The 17,753-nt window shown below is 46.6% G+C and overlaps 1 protein-coding gene and 1 long non-coding RNA gene across 6 annotated transcripts in view; one reads left to right on the top strand and one right to left on the bottom strand.

Moving 5' to 3' along the window:
• The window catches only part of GFPT1 (glutamine--fructose-6-phosphate transaminase 1), a 43,011-nt gene extending 28,868 nt beyond the window's left edge, over positions 1-14,143 (top strand). For 4 of the 5 annotated variants that reach the window (XM_081922537.1, XM_081922535.1, XM_081922534.1 and 1 more), the window contains 6 exons: positions 2,085-2,242; positions 5,336-5,450; positions 7,149-7,276; positions 8,061-8,228; positions 10,783-10,944; positions 11,223-14,143. In XM_081922537.1, the coding sequence (XP_081778663.1) occupies positions 2,085-2,242; positions 5,336-5,450; positions 7,149-7,276; positions 8,061-8,228; positions 10,783-10,944; positions 11,223-11,267 (776 nt within the window). In that variant the 3' untranslated portion in view covers positions 11,268-14,143. The remainder of the gene's footprint in view (positions 1-2,084; positions 2,243-5,335; positions 5,451-7,148; positions 7,277-8,060; positions 8,229-10,782; positions 10,945-11,222) is intronic. The other variant, XR_014171158.1, reaches the window with a different exon arrangement.
• LOC309376336 lies at positions 368-17,601 on the bottom strand. The gene is made up of 3 exons (XR_014171168.1): positions 17,174-17,601; positions 1,176-1,703; positions 368-1,083 (listed from the first exon to the last, which is right to left on the bottom strand). It is a non-coding gene; the product is annotated as an uncharacterized lncRNA (long non-coding RNA).
• Between the last annotated feature and the right edge of the window lie 152 nt (positions 17,602-17,753).

The raw sequence follows: 17,753 nt of genomic DNA on the forward strand, positions 1-17,753 counted from the left end.
AGATGGTGGTGGACTGCAATTCCCATCAGCCCCAGCCAACACAGCTGATGGGAGTTGTAGTCCAGCAACATCTGGAGGCTTCTTTACTGCACAGTGATTTCTTCCTTGGCCAGGGGAACTGCTAGAATATATTTTGAGCGTAGAAGGCGCCTCTTAGAATGCTCCCTGCTGACCATGGTGATAGTAGCCGGCCAAAGGAACAGTAGGCATTGGCAGTCAGCAGGCTGGGGATTTGACACCCTCTGCTGGTGATTTGCAGGCATGCCTGTAATCTTCTTTGCCATGCACTTGGTATTCCTGTTGTTTCAGCATTTTCAGTGTAATAATATAATTCATTTCAGCATTTTCAGTGTAATAATATAATGAATTCTCTAAATTCATAAAAAGTAGTTAGTAGTTTGAGTTGTTTTATGAAAAACAGCTGTAATTATGTCCTGTAGTTTAACTCCATACACATAACACACAGAGCCATCTAGACAGATCAGTCTAGATTTGCTTGAGTGCCAGTGGAATATATGAATGGTTCATTGGTAGGGAGATTTCTTTCCAGAATGTATTGCTAAAAGGATTTGGAATCCTGTAGATATTTGCCCAGGTTACCTACTTTACTCTTGCCCTTTGCATCATCCCAAAAACAGTGTGCAATTTTGGTATTGCTTAAAATGAACAATACCCCCTCAGTTTGCCTTCTTAACATTTGGCTGCTATTCTCATTACAATATCTTGTCTGGTTTATTTAGATATTTTATATCTTGCCTTTCTGCATCTGGGTATACTCCAGGCAGCTCACATAAAGGAACAAGAACAAATCATAAAATCCAGATCAGCAATAATATGTTTTCCCTAGCTAGTATTGTGTTGTAATGCAGCTGCCTTCTGTTCATGATGCTGAGCAAAGAAGTGGAAGAACTAGAGTTCTTCAGAGAGCATTGCTGCTTTGCTTAGGTCTGTGGTTTCTCATCTATGGTGCCTATCTGCAGCAGCAAAAAAAAATAGTTAATGCATTTCTAGGCTGTATCAACAGAAGTTGAGTGTCCAAATCAAGGGAAGTTATAACAGCACACTATTCTGCCTGGATCATAGCTGTCAACATTTTTTAAGGGAAATTCCCTTATTCCGAATAGGATTCCTCGCAAGAAAAGGGAAAATTTTGACAGCTATGGCCTGGATCATACCCAGCCTGGAGTCCTGTGTCTAGTTCTGGACACCACAGTTTAAGAAGGATATTGAAATCTGGAAGGTGTGCAGAGGAGGATGACTAAATGATAAGGGTCTGGAAACCAAGCCTAATGAGGAACAATTGAGGGAATTAGGTATGTTTAGCGTAGAGACGCTAAACATATAAGGGACACGGGTGGCACTGTAGGTAAAACCTCAGCGCCTAGGACTTGCCGATCGCATGGTCGGTGGTTCGAATCCCCGCGGCGGGGTGCGCTCCCGTCGTTTGGTCCCAGCGCTGGCCAACCTAGCAGTTTGAAAGCACCCCTGGGTGCAAGTAGATAAATAGGAACCGCTTACCAGCAGGAAGGTAAACGGCGTTCCGTGTGCTGCGCTGGCTCACCAGATGCAGCTTGTCACGCTGGCCACGTGACCCAGAAGTGTCTGCGGACAGCGCTGGCTCCCGGCCTCTTAAGTGAGATGGGCGCACAACCCTAGAGTCTGGCAAGACTGGCCCAAACGGGCAGGGGTACCTTTACCTTTACCTAGCGTAGAGAAGGCTGAGAGGTGATAGGATAGCCACCTTCAAATGTCTGAAGGACTGCCACATAGAAGGTGGAGCAAGCTTGGTTTCTGTTGCTCCAGAGGGTAGGATCTGAATCAGTGAATTCAAATGACAAGAAATGAGATTCTGATTAAACATCAGGAATGACTTTTTGATGGCAAGAACTGTTGGACAGTGGAACAGTCTCCCCTGGAAGGTGTTGGACTCTCCTACATTAGGGGTTTTTAAGCAGAGGTCAGATGACCATTACTCAGGGATTTTTTAAGCTGTGATTCCTGCATTGCAGGGGGTTGGGCTAGAACGATTCTATGGCCTCCAGGTTGAGCATTTCCTGACTCTGATGGTGTCTGTCTCTCTGCAGGTGAAACAGCAGACACCTTGATGGCCCTACGCTACTGCAAGGAGAGAGGAGCCCTGACTGTAGGAATCACAAATACTGTGGGGAGCTCCATATCTCGCGAGACAGATTGCGGGGTTCACATCAATGCTGGGCCAGAGATTGGGGTTGCCAGCACAAAGGTAAGGGTTCCTTGTGTCACCAGAGGCACTCACACTTGGCACCAATAAAGCTTAGTTGAGTCACGTAGATTTGCATATCTTGTAATACATGCATCTGTTCTGAATCTTATGCTTCACTGCAGGGGGTTGGCCTAGATGACCCTCAGGAACCCTTCCAACTCTACAATTCTGTGATTTCTCAAGGAAGCAGGGGCAGGCTTAGGGGTTCTTTCCCAGTTCATCTACAGTGTGCAGAGGGTGTTTAGAAATACCCGCATTTTGAATAGTTCAGGTTGCGTTAAGTTGAAAGAGGCATAAGTTCTTAAAGAAATCCTCATTTGAAGTGCAGGCACACAGCCCAACCCCTTTCCCAGCTATTATTTATTTGAATTTTTAGCTGCTTGTCACCCAGAAGCCTGCAATCGACTTACAATATATTTATTAAAACAAGCATTCAAATGTTATTGCATTCATGCAAAAACACAGTGCATAAAAATATACAAAGCAGGCCCCATCACAGGAAGCACGGGAGATCCCATGGGGCTCCCTAGGCTTGCGCACAGCAGCCTGCAGCCCGAAACCTGGGGAGTGCAGCGGAGCGCACCCCGGGCTTTGGGCAGCTTTCCGCAAGCCTTGGGAGCCCCGCGGGAACTCCGGCAGGCTCCCAAGGCTTGCGGAAAGCTTCCTGATAGCTCCCCCCCCCAAAAAAAACTAGGTGCGCCCTATGGGGCGAAAAATACGGTAAATGTTAGGTAATCTCTTGGTGTATACCATTTTCATGTGCATGTATAACTCAACAACTTTTTGTATTAAATTATTCTTTAAAGCTTTCAAAAAACATGCCATTAACACCCAAACATTGGAAGAGTCTTTGAGCAGTGAATAAGGCAAGATCCCGGGTGATGGGATCTCTCCCTGTCTCAGTAGATTCCCACCAGGGCTTCCTACATCTCTTCCCTGCTGCCTAGAGTTGCTTTCCATGGTTTGTTGTGTGAGCTGCTGCTGCAGCTGGCCATTCTGCACTCTCCCCGCTCCCTTCCGCAGACCTCCAGGCTGTAGATCCCCTTAAGAACACCTTTAAGAGCCTTCTGAATCAGGCCAATGGCCCTCCTAGGTCAGCATCCTATCCTCACAGTGGCCAGCCAGATGCTTGTGGCAAACTCACATGCAGGATCTGAGCACAAGAGCTTTTATCTGTCCTGAATCCTTGCAACACCCTTCCTCGGGGTGGGGGGGGGGTCAAAGAGGGTTCCTGGCAAATACCTCAATATTTCCTCAAGGTGACTGAGCTGCTTCCTTTCCCCCTTAAAATTTGAAAAGAGGCATTTAACAAAGAACGAGCGTTGGCCAAGATTTGTATGCTAAGGCGCCTGCTGCTTTTTCATGGGGAACGTGCTGCAATATTACATGAGCTGAGAGGGTCTGAATTCACTTGTTGGAGCAATCAGGGTATTCCTTGCAGCTGAGAGTCCAGCTCATTTTTAGCCTGCATTGGCAGTTTTGAAAATATTGGTGTTCCTTTCCGCGAAGCCAGTTAAGAACTTGAGAAACTGTTTCTTAGGCTGTTGCAGAGACCCAGGTAAGGAGCCACTGTTCTGGTCCAGAGACACTGAAGCCTGGGGTAACCTATGGCAATGAGAGGGGAGAGTGCCAGTGGACCAGATAGCAGGCAAGGATCAGTGGTTCCTAGCCACCATGGCTATGTTCTGTCTCCACTGCCAGGCAATATACCTCTGAATACCAGTTGCTGGAAACCGCAGGAGGGGAATGTACTTGTTTTCCACTATATGGCCACTGTGAGAACAAAATGCTGGACTAGTTGGGAAGTTATTAACTGGGTGGGGTGATGGTCACACAGTCCTTCCTGGTCCAAGGACAGCACTCTGTCCTCAGCATCTGGCTGCCCAGGTCTGGGAGGAGTATAAAGTTGTCTTTTTGTTTCAGGGGCGCTATTTTTCCCTGCTCATGCTCCCGAGCATGTTGGCGGCATCCCAAAATGAGCAGATGTTACACATTACATTCACCCCCCCGCCCCCATTTAAGACTGCATTTCTGGAATATGTAATCACCGTTTAGGATAAAGAATCGAAGTTAACTCAGACAATGCTTTCTGGAGGAAACTATTGATAAACTGAGAAGGCAGCTGATGGAAATTGCCAGACAATGACAGGCCTTTTTCAAGTTGCAGTGGTGGAACTAGAGTCAAGACTTAGGAGTCAATAGAAAGTAGCTCCTCTAGATTAATAACAGTTTGAAATCAGTGCTTTCCCCTACATCTTGCCATCTAGTGCTCTAGATACTGGGGTGCCCCCCCCCCCCGGTCTCTAGAAACAAGGGTCTTCCAAAGAGGGATTTGGATTTAGGGCTGGACTGGGATGCACACCCTCCCTCCGATGCAGACACACACATTTCCTCCTCAGCCTTTCTCTGCATTGAGCAGACCCAGGGTCTCAGCCTGCTCTTAGTCGCTGGGATGGTTCTGTTGTTTTCTCTCTAATCAGGCTAGAAGGAAAAAGGAGAAGATTGCAGGGCCTGCCCCTTTCCGTCAGCCTTTAGACAGAGTTTAGACAGAATTCAGGGGTATTGACCGGCTCCCCCCCCCGCCCCCGACACTTTCCTGCCTAAGGATGTGAAGATGTATGAGTGCGAGTTGTGCCTTGGGTGCAGGATCTCTGCCTCTGCCCAGGCATGAACAACAAAATTACAGAGCCTCCAGCTATAAGGACTGGCCACACACTCAGCTGCTCCCTTATTCTTACTCTCCAGGTTAGCTAGGGTAATTGTTGTTGTCAAGTACGTTTGAGAGTGGCCAGATTAGATGCCTGGTATCAGCTTGACCTGATGGGTGGTGTCCCTTTGCTGTTAGCTGGAGGTAAATTGAATAGCCTTCTCTGTGGCGATGGAGTTCCCTTGGATTTGGAATTTTGGATTTCTCACTGGAAGACCCAATCCTTTCTGGTGCTTAGGGGCTGGGCTGGGTTTGTGCCAGGGTCAAGTGGGATAGTGAAGCCCCCACTTTTATACCAGCAGCTTTCAGGTGTGAGTTTTGGGCAGCTTGCAGCATCTTGGCAAACCTGGCAAGCATATGCACAGTGATGTCCTCTCTTTCCGCAGGCCTACACAAGCCAATTTGTGTCGCTAGTGATGTTTGCGCTCATGATGTGCGACGACAGGATTTCCATGCAAGAAAGACGGAAAGAAATCATGCGAGGCCTCAAGTTATTGCCAGGTGCGTACGGGCGGTCTGAGGCGTCATGACAAAATGTGATTCTTGGAAGGAGAACAGCAAGGTGAGGATTGACTCAACGAGGGTAGTGGGACCTCTCACTTGCTTCCTGGTTTTGTGCTAACCTGGGAGATTTGAAGCAGCAAGGATCTCATCCAGATCAGGTCCCTCACTGCCGCATAGCCTGCATGGAGCTGCCTCTGAAGCCAGAGTGTTCTCTGATGCTCCATTCTTGGTTAACCCACCCAACTACCAATCCATTTTTAGGCATAGTTCAAAGTGCTGGTTATTAAACAGTTTTGGAGTAGGATCTTTGACAGGCTGCCTCCTGCTGCTTGAGCCTGTTTATCTGCTGCACTCTTGCTGGAGGCCTTCCTCTGCAACCTCCTGCCATCGGAAGTCTGGGCTAGGTTGAGTGGCAGGGCCTTTTTGGTTCTGGCACCCAGATTCTGGACCTCAGGAAGCCTAGTTAGAATCATAGAATTGCAGAGTTGGACGGGACCCTGAGGGTCATCTAGTCAAACTCCTTGCAATGCAGGAATATGCAGCTGCAACCTTGACATTGTCAGCACCACACTCTAACCAGCTGAGCCCCTTTCTTCGTGGTGACTAGTGCTCTCTCTCTCTTTTGCCAAGCTTTTGGTTGTGGTTTTTGGCTCATTGTTCATCTTACTGTTTTGATAATATTTTAATTGATGAAATTTGTCACTTTGGGGGGCTAAAGATGGTTCCCCCCTTTTTTAGTAAAGATTTTATTGGTTTACAAAAGTATGAGCAATCTCTCTCTTTTTTTCCAAGTAACATTTTTACAGGTCAGTTTCATTTGTTGAGACATTAGTGTTATATTAGGAAGAAAAGCGGGAAAGAGGTGGAGGGGGGAAAGGTGAGTGGGGGTGGGGTGGGGTTGTGATGTTTCTATTTTGCTTAATATATGTGTGGGGTTTGGTGTCAGCGTTGCTTGTGCAGGTTCTCTGTTATTCACTTGTGTTCCTTTGGTGGTGAGAGAGGTTGGCGTTGGCCATGGGTGTGGTTCTTCGTTTGTGATTGCGTGTGGTGAGCTTTGTTTTCATGTGTGAGTGGGGTGGGTGGGTGTTTGGATCAGATTAGCCATATTGGTTCGTATGCTGTTGGTGGATTTTTGTCGTCGTCTTGTTGGGCTGTGTATGTGCTAAAGGGGAGCCATACTGGGGTGAAGGCGTCTGCTAAAGATGGTTTTATAAATAAAATAAACAGATGAGGTCTGTGGGTAAACTCTTCAGCTGTATAAGATGGGCTTGTGCAGAAATAATCAGTTGCGTATGAAAGTGGAAACCGTCATATCTTCAAGAGAACAAGACATATTTGTTTAAAAGCCACATCAAGCATTGCATCAATGTATCTTGGTTCTTTATTGTCACATCCTCAAATGTGGATCACTTTATAAGTTACGAGAACAGGTTCCAGAGTTCGGTTGGAGGATTTGGGAAAACCACCTCCCACCTCTTTTCTTCGGTGCTAATGAAACCCCAATAAAAATTGGTGGGTCCAGGTGATGGTTGCTTTTACTCTCTGAAGATCCACTGATTCGTGGAGTTTTCAGTACAGCATTTAAATGCCACATTGAACATTGTTTCCAAAGTGCATGTAAAGCCATTTCTAGTGTGATTGCAGATTGTAAACCTGCGTGTTAATATGTTGCTTCCCTCTTGCTACTTGCGATAGACTTGATCAAAGAAGTCCTGAGCATGGATGATGAAATCCAGAAACTGGCCACAGAGCTTTACCACCAGAAGTCAGTCCTCATTATGGGCCGTGGTTATCATTATGCGACATGCCTGGAGGGCGCTCTGGTAAGAATCCCCATTTCCTTCAATAATAATAATAATAATAACAACAACAACAACAATAATAATAGGCTTATCCATCATTATTTGTGTTCCAGTTTGAGGGTCAGACCTGAAAATGAGGAAGGGCATTTTTAAAAGCATGTCTCTAGTCATTATAACTGCAAAGAGAGTGTTTAAAGCTGCTGTCCACAACCTGCTGCCTCCAGATGTTTTGACCAACTCACATCAGCCCCAGCCTGTATGGGAGTTGTTGTAGTCCAAGTGAACTGGAGAGCACTGGATTGGGGAAGGCTATTTTAAAAGTGTATGAGCAATCCCTGACAACAGAAAGAATCCCAAATGGACTGAGTAGGTTTTCTAAAGGTCAGAAATAAAGATGGGTTTTAAATCAGGCCTGCAAATATTGTTGTCTGCTAAACCGAATGCAGCTCAACAGCCGTCTCCTGTAACCTACCAAGAGTTTTGCAGTTCTCATGGTAGTTTCTTGCGTTTCTGCAGTCTGGGGCAGGCAGAAACTGGAGGGTTTTGGAGTCACTATCCACAGCTGTTGGTTTGCTTTTGGCTTGGTGGAGCATCTTTCCCCCCAAAGAGCTCATGGTGGCATGCCTGGTCGCCCCCTCTCATTTAATCCCCACAAGAACCCTGTGAGGCAAGTCGGGCTGAGAGGCACTGACTGGCCCCCAAGGTCACCCAGCGAGTTTAATGGCTGAGCGGGGCTTTAAACCTCAGGAGGATCTTTGTTTTAGAGAGAGACTTAACAGACTAATGTGTTGCACCTTCTCTGCAGAAAATAAAAGAAATCACCTACATGCATTCGGAAGGCATTCTGGCCGGGGAGCTGAAGCATGGGCCCCTTGCCTTGGTCGATAAACTGATGCCTGTCATCATGATCATCACGAGGGACGGCACATACACCAAGTGCCAGAATGCCCTGCAGCAAGTCATTGCCCGGCAGGTGAGTTCAGGCAAGAAGAGACAGAACCCAGCTCTGCTCCACAAAGTCCCGTCTTCCTTTGTTCCTCCTCAGGGATAAAGGGTGAGGCACTAGAATTGGCAGTGCCCAAAGGTATCAAGGTGGGTGGTGGGAAAGAGGGATCCATTTCCTCTACCCCTCAATCCTTGGTCTAAGGGTTTCGTTCACCTCTTGCTTATGTGTGAATTCCAGGTTGGAATGTGGGATCCTTTTGAGGGGTCAGGGTCACAGCCAAGGCTGCTGGCATTCCTCAGGCAAGATTTCCTCCTTGCACAGCCAGACAGTTTTACTTTTATTATTTATTGCATTTATCTCCTGCCTTTCCCCAAGGAGCTCAGGGTGGCATACATTCTTCTCACAACAACCCTTTGAGGTAGGTTAGGCTGGGAGGCCTGAGATTGCCCAGTGGGAATTTGAACCCTGGTCCAAAACACTAATCACCACCACCGGTTCTCCTTGCCCTCTCCTGCATCTCCTCAGTTGCTTAGAAGTCTTGCCTGCTTAAGGCATGGATGGGCAAGCTGAATATCCAAGATGCTTGGGAGGGGGCGTTCCTCTTTGAAGCTGAATAGCTCTTTCCCCTTTACGGATGTTTCTAGGGGACAAACATAACTGCATCTGTTCCCGTGCTCCCCCCGCATTTATGTATAAATTTCTGCCCCATATTTCTGTCAAATGGGAAGCCTGAGCGAAGGGAGCTGTGCAGTGTCTCTAGCTTTTTATCTCCTGCCGTTCAGCAGCTCAGGAGGCACTTTGACCTCCGCCAGTTCTAATGCCAGAACTGAGTGGCAGTGCCTGGAGCAGTGGAGAAAAGGAGTGAGGGAAGAAGCGGGAGGGCAGCACCTCTTCCAGCCGAGAAAACGAGGCTCTGAACCTGAACAGGAGCTGAAGGAAATAGCCATTTCCAATGGTGTTTGCTTCTCTGTCCCTTGAAGACTTGCCTCCTGGCTTTCTCCTCTTATGATCTTCTCCAGAGTGAAACGAAACTAACCACATCTGCTCTCCCCTGTGTTTTCCCTCAAGAGTAACATACAGTGGTGCCTCGCTAGACGAAAAGAATCCGTTCCGCGATTCTCTTCGTCTAGCGGTTTTTTCGTCTTGCGAAGCAAGCCCATTGACAGCTTAGCGGATTAGCGCTACAGCGGTCTAGCGGCTTTCAGCGATCAGCTGTTAAGCGGTTTATCAGCGGAACAGCTGATAAGCGGCTTAGCGGCTTAGGAAAAGGGCGAAAAAAGCGAAAAAACCCCGCGGGGGGACGTAAGATTTTTTCGTCTTGCGAAGCAACCCCATAGGGAAATTCGTTTTGAGAAGTGCCTCCAAAACGGAAAACCCTTTGGTCTAGCGGGTTTTCCGTCTTGCGAGGCACCACTGTAAACCAATAACTAGGGAGATGGTAAATAACTGAAAAGTGTGTTTCTTGACTACGCACATTGTTTTCATTGGGGCCGACAAAAGTGGCATGTAGCAAATGAAATGGCAAACACCCGCTGGTTCCAGGCTGAGGCCCTCTTCAACTCCTTACAGGCAGGGCTGGAAAAAAAGAGGAGGCCTCTTCCATCCTCTGTAGCCCCACCTGAGCCAGCTCAACACTTTGTGAGGCAAATTCAAGGCTCCCAGGCTTCCGTTTCTCTCTTTTTTGGTGGGAACCAGCCAGAATGATGACGAGGAGAGTGGCTTCCAGATCGGCCCCATCTGGCCAGCAAACAGAAACCACCTTCCAGGCTGGCTGTTGTGACACCTTTTGAATTCTGCTTATTTCATTTGTGGGAGAAAAGCACTTTTTCAAGCTCTTTGTGCCCTGAGACAAAAGTCTGAGGACACAAAAGAGTTCAAGGGGCGGGATTGGTGGGGGTGAAGAGACAGCTGTCCCTCCTAGCTTGGTTCCCCCCCTCCCACACAGGACAGGGGCACAGCCAGAGCAAAGGAGACTGGCTTGCGCTGCTCTCTGGGTACCCATGTTCCCTCCAGCCTGCCTGCCTTCTTCCTGGCCCAGGAGCAGGGTCAAGCAGTGGCCCGGGTCAAGCAGTGGCCCAGCCCAAGTGATTTGCCCCGAGTTTTGCTCAGCCACGCTCTGTGGCGTGGTGCCATCTGCAAAGCAGGTGCAGGAATGCTGCCAGCAGACACCAGTGTGACGCTTGCAGGGGAGAGGGATTGAGATTGCTCTCCTCTGTCACAGTTTGGGGCCTAGCACTCCAAGACCAGCTTGCAGCAGCTGTAAAATGGCACCCCACAGCAGTTGGAACCCACAGGTGTCAAAGAAAGCTGTGAAGGTGCAGTAAATCATACCCTGAAGGTGGTGGTGGAGGAGCTCCTCCCCTGTTCTCCTTCCCACAGGCATGTTGCCAGGACAGTGTGATTTTTCTGGCCTGCCATTTCCCTATGGTGCCTCGGGGCAGAGGAGACCTCTCGGCCTTTGCCTCATCTTTCTCTCAAGGGTGTGGAGAGACTGAACCTAAGAGGTGGATGGAGGCCTCCTAAGTTTGGGAGTGGAGAAGGGGCTGCCCCGCCTTTTCCTTTACGCTTGTGCTCCTTGCAGGGTCGGCCTGTTGTGATTTGCGATAAGGAAGATATTGAGACCATCAAAAACAACAAGCGAACCATCAAAGTCCCCCACTCCGTGGACTGTCTGCAGGGGATCTTGAGCGTCATCCCTTTACAGCTCCTGGCTTTTCATCTTGCGGTACTCAGAGGCTATGATGTAAGTACCACACTTTTAAAGATCACCTTTAGTCCTTCAGAGAACATAAGGAGAGACTGCTGGACCAGGCCAGTGGCCCATTTGGTCCAGCATCATGTTCCCATGGTGGTGTTTCACAAATCACTAAAGGTGGTGTGAATCTACCAGCTTCAGCTGGGCTAAGTGGGCAGCCTTGCCAAATAAACCAGCAAATGGGCAAAGCAATAAGTCTTATATTGGCTGTTCAATTTAAAATATCCTTTTCAGGTTTTTTGTGTGTGTCTTTTTGTCTTTTTCAGGTTGACTTTCCAAGAAATCTGGCCAAATCTGTTACGGTTGAGTAGCGTACTCTGTCATTAAAGCTTTGGCAGATGTCAGCAAGAGACACTCTCTTTTGGTACTGGGACACATTGATTTTAAAAGTCCTTCCTTGATCGAATCTTATTCCCCTCTTCAAGAGTCTTTATAATTCTGTTGCATTTGTGACTGTTAAACGTTGAATCCACAGGCTATGCCAGCAACATTGTTAAACGATGATCATTTCAAGGTAGTTTGTTCTCTTTAAAAAGTCGTAATCCTCCTTTGTTGTCTAGCTGGATTGTTTCAGGCCTCCATAGTGCTGAATTGCATAATTGTCTAAGTATCTATAAGACATGCAGGCTCGTAAGATCTTTCAAGAATGGAAATGGGAAACGAGAAGGTGGTCCTGGAAATTGTAAGAACAGAGTGAGAAGCTAGGGCTGTGCTCTGCCACAGGAAACCAACTTTTCCCATCCCGCAAGGATGTTCACTGTCATCAGAACTCAACTGTTTTGAAGGGGCCTGTTTCATAATGGATTTCTGCACCACCATGCAATAAAGATGGGAGTAGTTGGCCAGAGGAGGAAGGACCCTCACATTTGGCACTTGACCCCTGGCCCTTTCAGCCAGTTCAGTTCTGTGTGGACCCACCATTCCTTGTCTGCACAAGCCCCCCTCTTTCATCCTCTTGAAAATGCTGTAATAATGCAATGCCTAAAGAGGAAAGAGCCCTGGTTGGTTGCTCCTGTAGAGTGTAGATTGAGGTGGAGGCCTCTTTGTGCGTTCATTTTTCTTAATGGGGTAAAGTCACCATAAGGTGGGTCACTTCCCCTTGCCTCTTTCACCACATAGTAAAGACCACCCTCACCATATAAGGAATGCAGTCGGAAGAGAGAACTGCGCCCCATGTTTACCTACTGGAGGATAAAAAGTTGGGCGACCCTTGGGTGAAAGAAGACACAACTGAGGTCTGTACCGGTTGCCACTAATGTTATTCCCAGCATCTTCTCTGAAGAATCAGAGCAGTGGCATAAAGTCCATTTTATTTGGAGGCTAGCTCTTCAATTAATGATCCCAAATCTATTAATGTGAACATGTCCCACATAAACATGTGGAGGCCAAGCTGCTATTTTCTAGAGGTAAGGGGGCAGATAGTAAAACTAGGGCTGAGCTGAAGAGGGGGAGGGAAGGTGGTGTGAACATGCTCTGTGCGAAAGAAAGCCTTTGCCCGCTGCAAAAACCAGCCACCCCTTGGCACTTTGAGAGGGGACTGTGAATAGGGGCAAAAAGTGTTTGTCATTTTGTAAAAGTAAATGCATCCTTTGTTGCCGTTTGCCTAGGCCAGTGTGACCTATTTATCAGGACCTATTTATTAATAATAATTGTTGGCAATGAATCCAGCAGACTGCAGAACGGGAAGATGGAGGTGGAATTTTACTCCACTTGAGATAACAACGCAGAGATGTCTTCCTTCTCTCTTCTCTAGCTCCGCATGAAAAAACCTTTGAGAAACGAAGCAGCCATGTGCTCTATCTAGTATTAAGTTGACGATTGTGATGAAGGTAGTGAGAAAGGACGTAAGAGAACACGCAATACAATATGAAGACCAAAGATGAGCTTCAATGCCAGACTGGTGTACTAGGGTTGAACAGGTTTGGAAACCACTGATGGAGCAAACAGATGGCAAAAATCCAAGTTATCTCAATGAGCAGCCTCCCAGTTCCCTTGTCCTTAGGTGATGGGACAGAGATGGTACCAGAGGGCTGTGAATAAGCTTCCTTGCTGAGGCTGCTTTCACAGTTTTATTTCAAGGGCAGAAGAACTGTGGAATGTACAGAAGCTAAGAAATATGGCAAATAAGCCAATTTGCAGAGCTGAGTAGAACACCAGCTTCTCTGCATCCCCCTTTATCAGTTGAGAAATAAATGTCCTAATAGAGAGCATTTAGGGATGCTATGATGTGATGTCTTCTTGGGCCAGCAGTTGTGTGACTCTGTTGCCCTGCCTGATATAAGGACAATGGGGTGAGGCGCACGGTGTGTCTCGAGTATTCAGAAAGCCTTGCACCCTGATGCTCAGCTTCTCTTGTGCTCACCATAAAAATATTACCTGCCATTCAGTTAAAGGTTTAAAGTGGCCCATAACTGCTGTTGAACATTGTAGAGTTGTGAAGTATTGCGTTAAACAAAAGTCCTTACCTTGCCCGTGGTTATGCAATGTTGGGAGGGGTGGCGGTTTTCTTTCATCTCAGTGGATATGTGTTTGAACTGCCTGTCATGCAGTGCAAAGGGAAAGGCAGGGCTGCTAGAAGAGGTTTCACTCCACTTGTGACTTGGGCTACTTTACATACATGTAGAGCACCAGCATGCAGGGCAGAAGGACTTAGCATCACTTCCAGCCCCTACAGTTCTAACTGATGTGGGAAGGTCTGCGCTCTCTTCCTGTGCAAGTTTCCATGTGGGATTCCCCCTCAATTTGAACACCACGGTTCCAGAAGTCTGCAAGCCTTTTAACAACCAAGTGAACTCATGTAACTCAACAGTCCACCAGCGTGGTCTTCAACACTTCCATTGTGGCCATCTTTGTTAAGTGCAAGTTGCATTATGTTTCTCGTGTGTCCTGAAGAAGACTGACGTGGTTTACTACTGAAGACGACTAATGTGGACTCTGGCTGAAGAAATCACAGCTGTGTGTGTGTGTGTGTTTAAAACTGGAACATTTTTGCAAAATGTTAGCCCTCTGTTTCTCTGCTCGTTTTCCTTTTGAATGTATATATACAGCTCATCATGGTTTATGGGGACCACTCTTTACTAATTTTGTGCTGTGTGCTCTACGCAGCTCAGAATTTTATCATTTAGGTTGTTTCCTAGCTTACTTTTTTGTATTTTGCTCTTTGAATAATAAAAAGTGCCCAACCTTACCATGACTTTGGCTTAGAAATCCTTGTTCTCTTGTGATCTTCCCATAAAAAGAACCACCCAAGGCCAACTTGTGAATTAAATGGCAAACCGCAGTAGCTCTTGCCCACGGAATGCACAGGTATCATTGTAAAAACTGGGGGTGCAAAATTCTACAGCCTTCTAACTTGATAGTTCTGTGTGGCCCACCAAACACTCCCCTTAGAACTGCAGCTCAGCCTTTTCAAAATGAATTAAATGCCTATCGGTGTCCCCCAAACATGTTTTCTTTAGCTTTTGCTTTGAGAGATTTAACAACCTGGGGAAACTCAGCTGGTAGGTTCAGCAGAGCTCAGCAATAGGATTCATTCTCCAAATCCAACCAATTATTGCAGCAGACCTGGGGAACTGGGAAGAGGGTTTCCATGCTGCTAGGAGCAGTATGAACAGAGCCCTGGAAGCAACAGCCAAAGGCTTGGCTATTTTGACAGTGTGTGAGAGGAACTCCCAGCTTTAACAGTCCAGGTTTCAACGACCTCATTCCCCCCACCCTTTGGGTTCTGGGGTCAAAATGCTTCAGTGACACAATGGGCAGAACTGTCCTCTTAGGCTTCAGGCTAAGGATGGGGGAGCCCTTGGCTCTCCAGATGTTGCTGGTTTCTAACTCCCCTCACCCATGAAAACTAACATTATTTTCTGGGAATCGGCATAGTCATGATTTGTGCTGGGGGGCGGGGGGCGGCAAAACCAAGCTATCTGCAATGCAGTTGGTCAGCTTCTGATGCACAGCTGCCCTTTCCCCACGTCTATGAACAGAATACATGAAGGCAGAGCTCAAATTAGTTCTTTAATAACATCAAAATTTAAAAGAGTAATGGCTGTATCTAAAAAACAACAACCCCCACACAATTCATGCAAATAAGCCAAGGGCACAGAACAAGAGTCTTCTGCTTGCTGAACAGACATTTCTCTCATCCACCAAAGGTCACCACATCTACAGAGAAAAAGTTCTTTTCTGACTTGCAACATCTCCATTAATTGCTAACCTCCTCTTCTCTCAATCCTTCCAGGGACTTCCAAGAATTGCAGATTGGCCACCATTAATTATATGACATGCACTTGGCTTTTGAATCTAGGAATAAATATTTTCAACCAAAGTAGTTACTCAAGATTTGGTCAAGTATGATTTATCAGTATTTATTCAACTATTTGAATCTGTGAGCCTGTGAAGTGGTTAGTCATTTTGCGATTTAACATTTCCTGAAGCTGCAGAAAAGATGGAGTCTCATCCAACTGCTTCCTCGCTTCTTTTTCTTATACAAAGAACTCTCTTTAGAAATGGCTAGTTCTGGAATATTTGCTATAATGAACTCAGGATTTTCTACTAACAAAAGATGTATACACAGTACTATATGTCTGTATATAGTACACTGGCCAGTTCAACCTCTCTGTTACATAACATTAATTGACCCTGGAAAATTAATCAGAATTTGAGGTCCATGGACACAATCCAACCAAAGTTAAGCACTGATATCTCACAGATTTCTCCACCTCTAACATGAAAATAGTTTTGAGCTGATTCCGATTGCTCTCACGGCACCTACACAATGTCAGGCAAATGGAAAATGGCTGAAATCAGTTCTGCACAGCCCATGCTCTTTCTCCAAAGAGTTAAGAGTGGATTGGGTCCATTTTCCTCTTTCTCCACCACCTCGTCCACACAAATAGACCCCTCAGCTGCTGTTTACAACTGTCCATAATGGTTTAAGTGGAAGATCTTCTGCTCAAGAGTCCTCATGATTACAATTAATGCTGTGTAAAGGAGGCATTCGTCATTACAGGGACTATCCATACATTAATAATAGCAGTACAACCATAAAAGGGGGAGAAATTAAACAAAAAACAAGCACAGCTTGATACAATAACATGCCATGAAATATCATTGGCTTTATAATAATTTACTACAACATGAAAAAAAAGATCTTTTATCCACACAGGATAGGAAATGCTTCCACTTAAAATATGGCAAGCATACAACAACAAAATATACACCACAGATTTGGAATTTTGCTTTTAAATCATGCACAGAGAATTTGTGTACTTGAAAACAAAACATCCTTGGCCTAACTTACACTTTTTAGATTCATTTGTTCCCTCCCACTATCCTTAAGTTTTTAAATCTTTTAAACTGGGAAAACAAAATTCATCTTTAACAAAACCGGAAGCTATCAAAATACACTCATTTTTCCTCTGAGATTATTCCAGCATTGCCACCAAATTAACGCTAAAGAAGTGTTGCATTTTTCTAAAAGCTTTTTTATTCCAAAATTTGGGGGCACCTTCAAGGCTCTGCAACAAGTCAAACCTGCTCCCTGTATTACTTTCACCCCATTTGTTCTATACTTTCCAAGCAGTCTGCCAGGAAGTTCTCTTGGCAAACCCCGTTACGAGTTGCGCTGTTCTGCACCTCCACCAGGCTTGCGCAAGAGAGTTTCCAGCTGGACTGAGCGCTCCCATCTTCCAGCAAGACAAACTTCTGCTCAGCTAAACTGTGGCAACCAGCTGGACCTTGTGCTGGAGCTTCTCGGACAACGGCAAGGCCGCCTTGTGACCGAACTGCAACTACACCCTGAAAACCCAAACAGTGGCTATTTCCGGAGAGGTTTGTGACCAGGCAGAGTCCCATGGGGTGCCTTTGCATCACAGAAGGCTGCTTTGTTCTGCCTGCAGACTGAGCAGCTGTTGCTGTGCAGCTGGGGAAAGAAACGAGCGGGGAGATGAAGCGGCAAATTAGGCACTTTCAATCTGGATTAAGTTGCTTGAGTTGCAACCTTATACAGCTGTCTTTAGGATGCTTTTGAATGTTATCATAGGCAGCAGAAAACCAGGAAAGAGCATCAACCAAACCAAGGGGCTGTCTAGTCTGGCATCCTGTTTTCAAGAGGAAGCTCAAAAGTGGGACCATGGAGATGACCGGGGACCTGTTGTTTCCTAGCATTTGGCACAGCTCAGCACTATCCTGCCTCGGACCATGGGGTATTCCATGTAGCTACCATGGCAGATAGCTTTGGGTTGACTTACCAGCCACGAATTTGACTAAATCTTTTAAAAGCCCATTCAGCTGACTCGCATATCTGAATGCTGGAAGATTCGGGGCAGATGAAATAAAGCCCTTTATTTACACTATGGAACTCGCTCCTATAGGGGGCAGCGATGGCCACCAGCTTGGATGGCTTTAAAAGAGGATTAGACAAATTCGTGGAGGGGAAGGCTATTGATGGCTACTGGCCACAAGGCTGTGCTCTGCCTCCAGTTAAGAGCAGCAATGCTTCTGAACCGCAGTTGCTGGAAACCACAGGAGGAGGAGAGAGTGGCTTTGTGCTCAAATCCTGCTTGTGGGTTTCCTGCGGACTAGGTGGGCTATTGGCCTGACCCAGCAGGCTCTGCTTATGCTCCATGCACATCTGAAGATTATGCATCTCTCCCCCAGGGCAGATGCACAGGTTCCCTTCCTTGGTTTTCTGCCACATGCTGCGATGTGCAAAGTGTTCCAGCCCAGACATTCTCAGAGCACCCAAAAAGCCAAGTCTAACCATTGCAAGGCCACCTTCTGGTTGCAATGACCCTGCAAAG

This window comes from Podarcis melisellensis (assembly GCF_964234715.1).
Source record: "Podarcis melisellensis genome assembly, chromosome: 8".
NCBI classification, from domain to species: Eukaryota; Metazoa; Chordata; class Lepidosauria; order Squamata; family Lacertidae; genus Podarcis; species Podarcis melisellensis.